The sequence below is a fragment of the Chamaea fasciata genome, unplaced genomic scaffold, assembly GCF_029207755.1.
Source record: "Chamaea fasciata isolate MVZ Bird 193981 ecotype frontalis unplaced genomic scaffold, bChaFas1.0.hap1 SCAF_2, whole genome shotgun sequence".
Classification (NCBI taxonomy): domain Eukaryota; kingdom Metazoa; phylum Chordata; class Aves; order Passeriformes; family Sylviidae; genus Chamaea; species Chamaea fasciata.
The window spans coordinates 37,610,988-37,625,511 of record NW_027094087.1 but is presented as its reverse complement, the minus strand read 5'-3'; the positions used below and the strand labels follow the sequence as shown (position 1 = coordinate 37,625,511).

The 14,524-nt window shown below is 45.6% G+C and overlaps 1 protein-coding gene across 2 annotated transcripts in view; it reads right to left on the bottom strand.

The window, feature by feature from the left end:
* Positions 1-552: 552 nt before the first annotated feature.
* The window catches only part of AMOTL1 (angiomotin like 1), a 75,989-nt gene continuing 62,017 nt past the window's right edge, over positions 553-14,524 (bottom strand). For both annotated transcript variants that reach the window (XM_066175704.1, XM_066175705.1), the window contains 6 exons: positions 13,768-13,917; positions 10,104-10,294; positions 8,663-8,788; positions 7,238-7,464; positions 6,269-6,538; positions 553-4,867 (listed from right to left, as the gene is read on the bottom strand). In XM_066175704.1, the coding sequence (XP_066031801.1) occupies positions 4,764-4,867; positions 6,269-6,538; positions 7,238-7,464; positions 8,663-8,788; positions 10,104-10,294; positions 13,768-13,917 (1,068 nt within the window). In that variant the 3' untranslated portion in view covers positions 553-4,763. The remainder of the gene's footprint in view (positions 4,868-6,268; positions 6,539-7,237; positions 7,465-8,662; positions 8,789-10,103; positions 10,295-13,767; positions 13,918-14,524) is intronic.

Here is a 14,524-nt window from a genome sequence, read left to right as displayed (position 1 = left end):
CACTTGCTTTGGTTTGCAGAGAGGGGGGTTACTACCTTCAGGCCGACTTACCTGACTCAGAGTGGTCTAGGAACACAGCGGGGTGCTCAGACCAGCCCAGTTTGTTGGACTGCATCCAGACCCCAGACTGGGAATCCTGACAACAAGCATCCTTCCTGCCAGGGAGTGAGATCTGAACTTTTCAAGTTTCATTGCAGTGTACTTTAAGTCCAGACTCAGAAGGTATTTAAAGATGTTGGAAATCATAGCTTTTCCCCAAGAATGCACCTCACTGCTGTTTGTATGTTTGTCCCTCTCCACCTTTGGGAGGAGAAAGCCCTGAATGTGGAACAAACCAGGGCAGAAGAGATGTCACAGCTGCACAGTGCACAGAATCCAAGTGAATCCTGAAAATGTCTTGTCATTTTGGATGGGACTAGATTTTTGAATACTTCTAAATGGCAATCTTGCTAATATTTTTAGCTCTTCTGAGCTCTTTCTTTACATGATGCAGGTCTGTTACCTGCTTTTGGAATAATGGATTTTAATGTTTAAACAAACTGACTCTCGAAGTTTGCTTCTTTACATATTTATTCCTGACATTAATATGCAAAATATATTTAACCTGCAGACAGTGTTACAGTGACATTCATTTTTTTTGGCCGGAGGATCTGTGGTGAAGACACAACTGAAAAATGGAATAAGCCTCCTCCTTGTTATACCTGAACACACCTGGCCATGAGGCTTTTCCCATCCTAATACTGGTTTGGCCTCTGTTAGTTTTTTTTTCTTCCATGGCCTTGAAAAACAAGATACATGCCAAATTTTACTGTCAAATCTTGACTTGAAGGAAGTCAAAAAGCCACAATCTCAACAACCACCAAACCTTTGTTCCTGGCACAAGAAATACTACCAGCTGCTATGTCTTGAAGATGGAGTGATCAGATGGGTCAGGCTGACCTGTGCTTACATGGGGAACACATGGTGCTGGGATCTGGGTCAAACAAACTTCTCTTCAAGCTTCTGCAACCCCCCTGGATCTTTACTGACACATTTCTGCTCAGGACAGGTTGGTTTTTATAACGTGTGCAAGGATCTGGGGAGAAAAGGTTGGTACAGGCAAAGAACTCATAGAAGAAAGAGGCCCTTAGTGGCATTCATGCCTTTCATGCCTGCAGCTCCCTGGGACCTGATTCAGGAATTTTTTAACAGACACTTTCAAGAGCATGTGAGAGCCTGCTGAGCAATTCAACCCCTAACTCAAAGCCAGACACTTGACTAACTTTTGCTCCCTTCCCCCCATTTATTTCAGTTGCATAAACAAACATAGGAACAATATTTCCACCAGGCTGGAGCATTCCCCTTGTACATGAAATGGGATCTGGTCTTTACTCCTTACTGAGCACAGTATATAATTCAAGAATGTCTAGATATAAAAGATATCTAGATACCACACTCCCACTGATCCAACATCTGTCAAATAAAGAAGCCCCAGACCCTCCAGAAAAAAAAAAAATACAAAAAAATCAGTGGGAGTTCTATGCTTAGCAGGAACATAGGACTAAAAAATATGTGTATCTTCACCAAGGCATCTCATTAAGTTTCCCCTCTCATTTCCTTCCAGTGAAGATGATCTCATTAAAATCATCTCTTCTTGATCATCTCTAAAATCATGCTCTTCTTGCTTGGGCAAACTCCCAGTTTGATCCTCTGCCTTGGAAACCCACTGATACCATGCTCACATACACCTACTGGTGTCACCTGCTGTGCGGCCTTTCATTAACACCTGTGAAAAATGGGGAAGATGCAACCTTAAAAGTCCCTGAGTATCCCCTCTTAGTCTTAGCACATTGTTTGCAAAGCTTAAAGAATTTTTTTAAAGTCCTTTCTTCTGGAGGACTGAATGTATTCACACTGGAAAAGTGAGAAAATAAACATGTTTATACATTTATTATCTACAATAGTAAGGCACAAATTTAAACAGCAAAGAATAAGAAATCTTTGGCTGACCAACAATATCAACATTTGCTGGGGGTGACACAGAACAGCCTTCATTTCCCCCCCCTATGTACAAATAACCCTCCAGCTGTACAACATTGTACACAAACTTCTCTATACAACCAACAACAATAAAAAATGACAGTATTTTACAACTAGTTACCACTGACATCACCTGGAATGGCTACAGCACAGTTTCCCAACAACACTAAACAGTTAAAGAGCTGGGAAAGTCAGCACAAATGGAGCTGTGCCGCTCTGCTCAGCAGGGCTGATATATGGCAGTAGTACTCCACGCAAGTCCTGCTAGTGCTTGGGCTGGAGGGAGACACACCAGTCCTCCAGACTTTCCCTCCTGGAAAACTAACATCTCTTGAATTCAACACAATTGGTGAGAATTAATCTTTTGGTTCATTTGAGCTGTTGCCTACAATGACAGTTGCCTATGCACTGTCTCTAACAGTTTCCTGTATGTGACTGTGAATCTGGGGCAGCATCAAGTGTAAAGCCAGCTTTGGCTAGCAGAAACTGGAGTGACTGTGGTCTCCCCAAGGAGGAGTGCTGTGCTCTAGCTGACTTGGAGAAATCGAGCTGAACCACTACCAAACATAACTGAGAGCTGATCCATACTGATCCAGCACTGTTTCTCCTGGACGCCTCACTGTCTGCCTGCACACAACTTACTGAAGAGTTTCAGCAAAAGAAATATTACAGCTGGTAACAAAATGCTTAGGGATTTCCAAGTACCTGGGTATCCTTATTTCTTGGATAAAAAGTGATGCAATGAAAAATTCACCAACATTTTACTTGTATTCCCTTGACCTGTCTTTCTCCTGCCCCATTCCTACCACAGACGCTTGAGGAAGGGCCATGAAAGTGGGTCAGTGGTGATGCCACACACGGTCCCGGCTTTTATGCAAACAATTACAACATTTAAATTAACTTTAGAGAAAAAAAAATTATCTTACAAGGCATATATTAAGCTGCATAACATCTTCCAAGGGTTTTACACCTTTGGTTTCACAATGCAAAGCTGCTAATACTTGAAACACAGTTTGCTTCCTGCACAACCTACCTACCAATACTTTGTTTAACAAGTGCAAAACTCAGAAAGAGGGTGACAACAACATATGTCTAATTCTAGGTACACGCAGAAATAAGTGCATAGCCTTAACATAGCAATTTTGTTCTTTGAAAAAAAAAAAGGTATCAGCCAAGCAGTATTGAGCACAAGGCTCTGGCCTGTGAAGGCTTTGAGCTCACAAGGACTGCAGTTTTTGGCAAAAGCAGAGTTTAAAATGCCTGGTGTTCTCAGCAGTCAAGGGCTCTGATTTGTCACCTATGGGAGGAGGTGACCTCGAGCCAGCCCTGAGTGCACAATTACTTTTAGCACCCATTACTTTTCCACTCTAGGCAGCTTCACATTAGATCCCATCACTCTTTTTCCCAAAGTCAAGCTCTCCTTAAAGTCATTATGGTGCACCACAAGGCTCAGCAACTGCAGAGCCAATACAGAAATGCCTCACAGAGGAAAATTTCCCCATCGGCATGTGCAGTGCACGAAGCCACAAGTAACACAGCGGGTGAGTTGGCTGCCTCTTACTGAATTCAGGGACAAAGTTGGAAATAAGAAATGTTCCACCCTGGGTAAAATAAGGTGAAAAGAAACCACAGCTCAGCACAGAAAACACATGATGCTCACATACTGCTTTGCAGTTAAACCCTTCCCAGCCTGCTCCTGCACTCCTTAATGTCCAGCCCCACATCAGCTTGAACAGCAGGTTTGTATGCTCAAGGAAGGTAGGACTTGGCTATAAGAATTGAAAGGAAAAATCTTGTTCTTGCCACAAACACACTGATTCTTCCAATACTATGAACCAGTGTCCAGAAAGAGGTATCTTCTGATCCCGTAAGTAAACCCAGCTTAACTTCTCTAAAAACAAGCCCATGCAGCTCCCCCCAAAGGAACTCTATAATGCACAGCCCTTTTAGGGAGTTGCTGGGATCCTCCCCCACCTTTCCTACAGTTACAACAGGGTTTACTTCAGCAGGGTCCCCCCTCCCCCTTCTACATTCATCCACCAGGAGAATTCCAGCCAACAACTGCTCCTATCAAAAAAAGAAGTCTCAGCAAGCTCTGAGGTTGCAAGACATGAATATTTGTACTATAAATTCAGCTCCAAGAGAAACACTTGTCCAGCCAGGAAAGAGGCACCTGACTTGCCTGCCCAGGAAAGCCACACCAATGCCACTTCAAACACATACTTACGAGAATCTGCCATGTACATTTACAGACCAATTATTCACAAAAATTAAGATGTGAAATTTTTGAGACTGAAACCTTTGAGAAATGTATTGATATTGAGGAAGATGCAAGTTTTTCCTGGATTACTCAGAAACTCTCTCTGGCCTCCAAAGAGACAGGATTTCGCTCCCTGTCCTGGTTGTGGAGGCAGGAAGACAGCAGTGTGCAACCAGTCTGTAACTTCACTACTTTCTCTTTACACCAGAAAACAGTTTCCTTTTACCTCAACACTCCCCTTCTCACACCACTTTCCATTTTCAACGACCCCTTCTGTTCAGAAAATCTCAGACGTTCATTTTATCACTCCACTGCTCTTGACTTCTTGCCTGGTCAAAAGTCTCAACATATCAGACTCTAGCTTCCATTTGGGAATAAACTTTGTTTTTTCAGATTTTCAGGGTTAGTTTTCAAGGTTGGCACACTGAGGACCATCTTGGGCCTGGCTGAACACACACAAAACCCCAGAGATGCTGTCCTCTGCTCAGATGAGGACTTCCATCATGTCTGTATCTGGAAACTCAGGCTTGTGGAGCAGGCTGCTCACTCTGCCTTTGCTGTCAGGCAGCTTGCCGTGGCTGGAGTTCTCTGCAATGGAAAGAAGCGAAAGTCGATCTTCAGTCCAAATTCAACAGTAATTTGTTCAAAGTAAGTATCATCCCATTCCCTGAAGGTCGGGCATGTATTCCCTGTACATCCTACACACTGAAAGCCAAATTTGTTCAGGACACTAGGAACATGTGATGCTGAATTCCCTGCACAATGAAAGCAGGTGTGTCAGTGTGCATAGACCCCGAGGGCAGGCATAAAGATGACGTTTGAGAGATACAGACCAAAGAATCTCATTAGCTAAAATCATAAAATGGTCTGGGTTGGAAGGGATGCTACAGACAATCTAGTTCTGTGATAGTCAGCTCTTTTAATGATACATAGCACGTTTTTAGAGGGAAAATTTGCTTTTGAGAGTGACGCCTTAAGCTTTAGTTTTCATATTTGCAGATTCTGTGCTGCCTAGAGATGTAGTTCTGAGCCTCATATTAAGTGCTAGTAAGTTCTCTTCCCAGAGCAGGTAGACAAAACAAATCCTTTTCCTGCTGAGGACCAAGGACACCTTTCAGGCCCAAAAGCATAAACAACGGTGGACTGAAGGGAGGAACAAGAAGGATGGGACCTCACAACCTGAAGCTGTAATGGGACAATTAAACCCCGATATGCAAATGGACCAAAACTTATAAAACTGTATGATCCCATGACCAGGCAGCCATTCTTTTGTGACTATTCTTGGTCCACCCTGGGTGCAGCCTTGGTCGGGCTCCTGTCCTGCCTAGGGCGGATCCTGGAGGCCTTTCATTAAATACCTACTTTATTCTCTAGCTCTGTCCAGTCTCTGTTTCAGGTCAGCCTTCCAAGGCATCAAGAGGAGATGAATGTGTAAGAAACAGGCTTTTTCAAAATAATGTGCATAAAATAAATGTCTCCTTTGCTAGGGCTGGAAACCATCAATTTCCACCTTTCAAAAATAACTAAAATTGTACTTTTTAACCCCCTCTAAAAATAGATCTCTGCTTTCTCCTTACTATTCCCCACAGCTTTCCTTTAAAAATTAGGGAGAAAATGGTGCTTTAACTAACCATGGTTTCAGTTGCAAAAAAAGAGGAGTCTGAGTATGCGAGCAGGTGTGGAGGGTTTTCAAGGTGTGAAACTGCACAATTTTATATCTGGCAGCATGAATAATTGCAAATTCTCCCTGTCACAAACAGAGCTTTACAGAGACTGCCAAGCACAAAGCCACTCCAGGCAGCCTTAGAAAGTTCTCTCTCTACAATTTTAGTTTCCCTGAAGAAACCTCCACCCTACTTTACGAACTGTGGCAGCATCACATCCCCACACCTTGTCCCCACTAATACTGATGTGTCTCTGGGGATTGCTGACAGCCCCGGGGGTGCTGACATTTTGCACTGATGGGGGATCTGATCTGGCAGAGCTCACCCAGTTTCTCGCTGGCCACTCGTGTCCCCAGGGGCCGTGGGGCCGGGCTGTGTGCTGGGGTGGCACCCAGGCGGCCCCGGCCTGGGAAGGAGGCGGTGGCGGGCCAGAAGAGCTCCGTCGCTTTGTCCGTCTGGGTGCTGCTGTCTTTGCTGCCCGTCTTTGCGTGGGAGGCTGCCGGCACCGGCACAGGCATGCAAGACAAGGAGGGCAGAGGCGGAGGCAGTGAGGGGCCTGATGGGTGGTCATGGTGCTCCTTTCCCAAGAGTAGCCCTGAAAACACACAGAGGTCAGTCACATCCAAGCTCAAATGTATGTGCTGTCCCCCATCCCACCTCGGAGCTACAAGATGCTGGGTATGGCTCATTTCGTTCGGCTTAGCTTTTCCCCTTGATGCTGCTTTTTCTGGCATTCATATGGTACTTTCCTACCTTTTTGAAAGCGGCTTTCTCTTCCCTGCCTCCCCTTCTGCACATCCATCCCAGTGGCACTTACTCCCGACACAGCCTTGCACACCTCCACACCCCATCCTATGTGGCCCCAAACAACAGGCAGTCCTGCACTGATTTTCTGAATTATCCGACACATCACATAATGCTGTCCTATCCAAAGGGATAATCACCCTCTTGATTAACTTTATTCAGGCTTTATTTCTAGTCCAAATTTGTTATTTACTCCCATAAAGTTCCAAACATTGTGTGCCTGTATCTGGGAGGACTTCCCTCAATTAAGGTTGTCTATAATCAGTGCAGAACGATTTATTATGATTAAAAGATGTAATTAAGATACAATGCAAGGTTAAAGCATGACTAGTTTTTGACTTAAGCACAAGGACACACATTCTGCCCCTGGAAAGTCCTCTGGAAATGAGCTGTCAGGGCAATGTGTGCCAAGGCACTTTTGCTGAGCTCCAGCAGAAGGATTAGGATGAAATGATGGATGAACCATAGCTTAAGCAAAAGCTGAACTCACCTATGCTTCCCTTCCAGAGCTTTTCTTCCTTCCTCTCCTCAGCTATCTGGTTGCTGGTGAGCGAGGTCTGGCGCGAATGCGTGCCTGTGGCAGCGGCAATGGAGGGCACGGAGCGGGCCGGCCGCAGGCTGGCGCTGTCAGCCTTCCCAGGGTCCTTTCGTGACCGCTGCTGAAGGACCTTGATCATGGCATCCTTCTCGATTATCTTGGCATGGAGATTCTTTATTCTACCAAAATAGGAATGCTCTGCTTACAGGAATGGAAAAAACATTCATACAGGTAGGTCTCCACACCTGGAGGCAGCAGGGAGGTCCCCACACAGGTGCCCTGCTGCTCTGTCCTCTCTGGTTTTGGGTATTTGGGCAAGACAGCTCCCAGCAGCTCCTCCAAGGATAACCATGCACTTCAAAACAGACAGCATTTCTAGCTATTAAACCCAAACTTTTCTGCAAAGTTAACTGAACCCATCTCTGCTATGGTTTTACTAACCAATCAGGAGCAGTGGGCAGTATCCTGACCAGGCTGCATGTTGCAACCTTTACAATACAAACACAAAGGCAATTTTCACCCCTGTAATACACTGGGGCCAAATGTGGAAACAGTGCTTTGGCAGACTGAATTAACCCCAGGATTCAGGTCTGTTGTCAGCTGGAGTAAGACCTGCTGAAGTGAGTAGAAAGGTTCCTTTTGGTTTCTTTGAGAGGTGGTCTGGGCTCTTCCTTCTCCCTCACTGCTGCAAAAACAATCAGCACATGGTGTTCGGAGCTTAGCAAAGCTCGCTACTTCCCTCATACAAACCCTGAAGACTCTCAAATCACAAAAAAATTAGGATTATCTGAACTCTTCTCCAGGAATGATTAACACCAAATCATACTGAACAACTACAAAACCATATTTTTAAAAAATTTGTACACTTTGACAGTCAAATAACTAGCCTGACTGTGGTGTACAATATATAACACAATGCAGGTGCATTTTGTAAATAGTGAAAGCATTAGTTTTCATCATCACATGTTTAATTAGCAATGTAAACACAAGATGCACTTCCCTGGAAGCAGGATTAGCTTGCATCTGTGAATGAAAAACAAAACACAAACCCAGTAAAAACAATCACTGGTATTTTCCACAAGAAACAAATGCATATTTTTTATAAAAGTGTCTGCAAACTTGTGTCCTGGCATACCAGACTACTTTTAATAGTGGAAAAATCTCTGCTTTGTAAAAATGTTGGGTTTGCCACAGAAGGCTTAACAGGAAGCTAGGGAGGAAGTTATCTAATGACGACTCCTCTTTAATCCCTGTTTGAATGCTGAAGAGCAAAACTAAATCTAAGTGAAGAAGCCAAGCCCATCTTATCCAGGTATCCTGGTTTATGTGAACCCAGCCCCAACACACAACAAGCAGGAATAGCAGGGCATGTCTTACGTGTACTCCATGTCCTGGCAGCGGCGGTTGGCCTGCACGATCTCCTCCTCCTCCTGCCAGCCCCGCACCTCCAGCGCTGTCTCACCGTAGCTGCCATTGTGTGAGTGGCTCGGGGCCGAGGCATCCCTGGCAAAGAGGTTCACCACAGAGAGTCAGGCTCCTGAGACTGTGAGGGTGGCTTTTGCACCCTCAGTGCAAAAGTGAGATTGAAACTTGCAAAGAAAACCCCAAATCCACATTCAAAGAGCAGGCCAGCGATGGCTGTCTCTGAAGTGGATGGCTACCTGGCATGGGGGGATCCTGCTGCAGGCTACTCTTGACTTGGGCTGGGTCATTAATGCCATTAATTTAACGAGGTTAAAGGAACAGAGAGCATGCTGGAATCATGGGTGACCCACACAGGGCTAACCCAGAAGGATAGGGTCAGACATCAGAGGGACCCACTCACCAGATCCCAAGTCAACAAGATTACAGTATGAACCAGTAACAAAGCTCTACACTTTGGAAGTTGAAAAACAGCACAGGAATTGCTGCCAAAACTGGAGTGCAAAAGGAAAGTCCATCTTGAGTCACACACCTAAAGGCATTTCAAAGGCAAAACTCGTTTTAGGATGTTTTCTGGGGATTTGGCTCCTAAGAAACTGGAGTGAGAAGATAACTATCCTATCCTCCTGACCGCTGGGAAGGGTCACCGCCTTTTGTGTTGTTGGCCACCACACTTTGACACAGACAAACTGGAGACAGATAGTCCAGACATATGCCATGTGAATGGGAAAGGGTTTACACTAGGGCATGTTAGAAATGGCTGAGGGGAGGAAGCTAGTTCAGACCAGGGAAAATACAACAGGGAATATCTGTCTTCCAATATTTACAAGGCTGTTTGAACATCAACAGTGATCTGCTGTTCATCCTGTATGCCTGGGAAGGACAAGAATCAATGGAGGTAATTTGCAGTGAAGAAGTCTAGCTTAGCTATCAAGAAAAACATTTTAAGTTTTGAAGATTCATAAGGTGGTGAAAAAGGTTATTTAGGCAACAAAATTTCCCTTCTTACAGGTTTTTAAAACTAGGTTAAACAACCTTATTACAGGCCATGGGATGGGTGCAGCCATATATGAAGTCCCTGCTCACTTTGCTGGGATACTGGGAGCTGCCTTACTGTGCTGTGTAATTTGGCACCTTGAGACTGCCAGAGGACATTGCTTCAATCTGATGCCTAGATCTGTTAAACTTTTGGACCCGGTCAGAAGGATAAAACCTGTCTCAACCAACAATTCTATTTCAGTGGCACAACACCCTGGAGAAGTGCATTAACTCTGGCAGCGCAACCCAGCAGGGAATGGCAAGCAACATCCAGCCTTAAGAAAACACCCCTTCTGTATTATTCTGCCATGCTTTCCATGGTGAACAGGGCTGCCTGCTTGCAGCAAGGTCATCTTACCTCTCTGTCGCAGCTGTGGCTGCAGCGTTCATGGCAAAGTGCCGGATTGTACTTTCCTCCAGATACTTCTGCTCCCACTTGGTCATGTCAGCTTCCAAGGCCAGGATCCTCTCCTCCTTCTCCCGCACCAGCTCCATCAGGGCTGGGGCATTATGCTCCGGAAGGCTGCTTGTCTGGTAGCTGCCCTGCCTCTGTCAGTGGAAACAGTGACAGATATTCATGCCCTGCTGAGCATGAAGAAAAACCCTTTTCCTCCTCAGTTTTCTGGCACATACAAAGTCATCCCATTTTGACAGGGGCAGGTGGAAATCCCAGGCTAAACCTCTTAGCTTGCAGGAGAATAGGTGAGTTGACCATATATGCAACCCTAGCACATGGCTCCCCAGACCATGCTGACAGAAGCAAGGAATTGGCTGCTACCCTGATGTGCAGAGATTTCCTGGGATACCCCAAGCCAAGGGAACAAGTAGGAAAAAAAACTTGGTAGGAAAAGAAGCAATGAAGCTTTAAAAGATATTCTTCTTGCAGGGACTTCATGCCCATGGCTGGGCAGTGCTCAGTACGGACAGGCAGTTATTACCAGAGGGTTTATATATGAAAGCTGAAAAAAAAGCACCTTGTGACCTAGTTACATGCACCCTGTTTAAAGCAGCGGCTGGGAAAATATCCCAGCCACGCATTTAAGCTTGTCCCTTCTGGCACATTAGTTCTCTTGTGCCCTCAGGGGATGCTTTCTGTGGTGTAACAGCTAACTTCCTAACTAGAGGGGCAGAAGATCCCCAGGCACCTGTGGGGTGGCTCCCATGGGATGCTGACAAGCAGCAATGGGTGTGTAACTCTTTCCATCTATGCTGCAAGAAAAGAGCTTGTCCAGGCAGGATTCATTTCACCCAGTTACAGTATTTAATTAAGTCACCTAAGCAGCATGGGTAGCTACCCTGAGCTCCTCTCACTGCTGATAGAGAGCAGCAGCAGAGGGAGATCCAGTCCTTGGCTTAGCAAAAGGATGAGTGCACATTGAGGGGAGAGGCATGAAGCTCTGGGAGAACTCAGCAGAAATAAATTAATTTTCAGACACAAAAATGCAAGAGATTTGTTATATTCCACAGTGAACAGTATTGTACTAAAGAGGAAACCATGTCTCAGGGGCACTGGCTTCTCATTGATGCAGCACCTTGAAGTTCCACTGGCAAAGCTGTACCATTGAAACTAGAGATACCAGGGAAGGGCTGTGGCCTTAGCCTCTGGTGCAGTAACAACATGTTTGGAAGACGCTTTCTGGAAATGCAGTATAGAGTGGCCCTTGGGAAAAATGGCTGTGACTCTGCTCCTGCAAAAATATTGTCAAACCTCTGTCAGGAAGGTAGTATTTTGGAATTGTGGTCCTGATCTACAAATAGTATCTTGGTACATCACAGGTGCTTGTCATCTTCTAAGTCAAAACATCTGCCATCCCTGTAAACTGAGCCTGCAGTGCTGACTGAAAGAGTTTGTTTATTGGTCCCAATTCGTGCGTCAGTGATAAGGAAGATTTGCCATTTGGACTCAGCTACCAGCAAGCCAGGGACTGAAGAGATTCTGGCTCACTGTCTCCTTGTGTTCTGGATCCCTTCTGCTGACTCTGGTAAAAACGATAAAAGAACATCTCCTTTCTTTCTCTGCAATGAGAAAATGTTTCAGTAACTGTAACTTTGACTACTCAGAGAAGACAGCTCTGAAGCAAAAAGCTGGGGTATTTTGATGCCACATGATTATGAGCAGCATTGTGGCTCATAAACAAACAGTATAGATAACAATAGTAAAAACACCTTGAAGTTTTCCCTCAAAGCTGACAGGTAAGACAAGAAGTTAAGATAATCTTTCCTCTTAAAACTTACCAGATGGAATGGGTGCAGGCATTTGAAAACTATGTCAACTCAAAATCCAATTGCTAATTACAGTACCAAAAATAATTTAAAATTAAACAATCTGTAAATTACAGAGGAATTTTCTGCCAAACTGAACATAGCCTGAACTCCCAAAACAAGGATTTCAGCAACAGTCCATCGCTGTTATTTAATATATCAACTTGCCTCTGTATCTCAGCCTCTCTTAGTTCTAGTTTTACCTTCACTTGAATTTTAATTGTATTTTTCTCAGATGCTCTTTTCTCAAATGGCATTAGCATGTCATATTCCATGTAATTCCTTTGTTAAGTTGGAAGAGAGCTGGCTAAGGGGGAACTGAGAACTCTTGAACACCAAGCCCATGGTGGACTGGGCAAGAAAGACTTAAAACACTTCTATGGCAGCAAGAAAGAGCAGAGATAGATGAATGAGGGTCTGCAGGGAACAGCAGCAGAGTGCTACCCTGGGAAGGGTGCTGGAGGACCTGCCCTGCCCTGGGTCTGCCAGAAAGAAGGGGATGCTCTCAGGTCTGGCCACCTCAGGACTTTGCAAACCACTGACACTGCCCCTGACCGTAGAACTATTTCCCAATGGCATCCTGCCAGTAGGATCAGCTCCTCTGCTTTCTGGCAGCACAAGCTCTGTGTAACAGCTGCTTTGGTGTCCACTAATGGCTTACAAATAAGGAAAGGTTATAGTAGCAGATGCATGTGATGACAGATACGAGTGAGCCCTTCAAGAGTTCCAAGAGCATCATGCTTTGCTTATGTTGCTGTTTTTTCCCCAAGCCGTAGTTTGATACAATCAGCATATCTGCTCACTCTCCTCCAAAGCCAATGCCCATATATTTGGCATTTGGTGCAGGCTGCAGCCTGGAAATTCTCCCTGCAACCTCCTAGTTTTGGGGTTTTTTTCCTTTTCAAGATGACTGGACTTCGTGACTTAGGGATGAAGGTGTTATAACAAAGGAATAACTGTGCATAAAATACAAGCATAACAATACCCGTCTAAGGACACAGGGCTGCTGAAAAACAAGGGGACACATACAGAAATTCAAATCTATGCTCCTAGCCCATTCTGGACTGAGATATAAATAATTTATTGGCTGAAGATGATATCACTTGGGTCAAGATCTGTCATGGGTCAAAGTTTCTGTGAACCACACACATCAAGATTTTCACAGAACAAATACGGGCCTAGGTCTTGCTCCTACCAGATCCCACATCATCCTACTTGGCCTTTTCAATGAAACATTAGCTAAAAGTTTCGGGGTTAATCTCACGTGTACCTCAGCCTTCCCCTTCTCCTTCTGTGTGAAGCCGGTTTTTGCCCAATCTGCCATTACTAGAGAGAGAAACCTGGAAGGACATTTTGCCCTGCCTGCCCTTGGGCAGGGGAGCCAGGACATCTCAGCCCAGCAGCAGGCAGGGCTCAACTGCATCCAACAACCCCACAGCAGAACGGCCCCATCCTCTGCTGAAGATCAGGAATAAGAATCATAGAGTGGTTTGGATTGTAAGGGACCTTCAAAGGTCATCTAAATCCAGCCTTCCTGTCATGGACAGGGAAAACTTCACAAGCTCAAAGCCCCATCCAACATGACCTTGAACACTTCCAGTGATCCACAACCCTATCCAAATGAACGGTTTAAGAGGAAAGCCCACCAAGCCAAATCCAAAGGTAAGGTGTCACCTGGCAGGGCTGCAAGTGACCATCTCTGTTAAAAGCAACACCAAAGGCCCCATGCTGGGGTCCTGCCCATATCACCCTGTCCTCACCTGCTGCATCCTCAGCGAGTCCAGCTCTCGCTCCAGGCGTGTGCGCAGCCGCCGCTCCATCTGCTCCCTCTTCTCGCAGGCCGCCTGCAGCTGGGTCAGCGCCTGCTGCAGCTTCTCCACCTTCTCCACATAGGCCTGCTTCCTGCGCAGCTGTGGGGCACAGGGGGTCAGCAGCCTGTGGGGCACTGTACCCCACCCTGGGCCCCCTGTGCACTTGCAGGCACACACTGAGCTTGAGCATGGCTTTGGTCATTTGCTTCCAAGAGTTTCTCTAGGGAAAGGACAGTGTCTCTTTGATGGGCAGCGAATGTGCACAGCAGGCATTGCTGGGGCAGAGCTACCCTTTTCAGAAGGAATGCCGCCCCAGATCTTCCACCCACTGGGGATCTATTAACCATGAACCCCCCAGGCCATTTCTAAGCAAGAGCTGTCATGTGGGTGGATACTCTTTGGGCAAACACACAGGACAGACCCAATTAAGAGGAATCTCCATGAGTTTTATTGACTGCTGACACTCAGCACACCACCTGCACCCAAACAGAGGGGCTCTTTCTTCACTCCTGCATATTTGCTCTACACTGGTGAAACAAGAGGAGTGCCAACAGCCAGAAGTGCTCCACCTATTCCATTCTGCTCACAGGCTTGTCCACACTGATCTGTAGATGGGATGTCCAGGCAGCTAAAGCCAAGTCCTCTTTACATCTATAATGCAATTACTGAAGGGCTGAACTTGACACAAAGGTTTTGTAATGCAGAG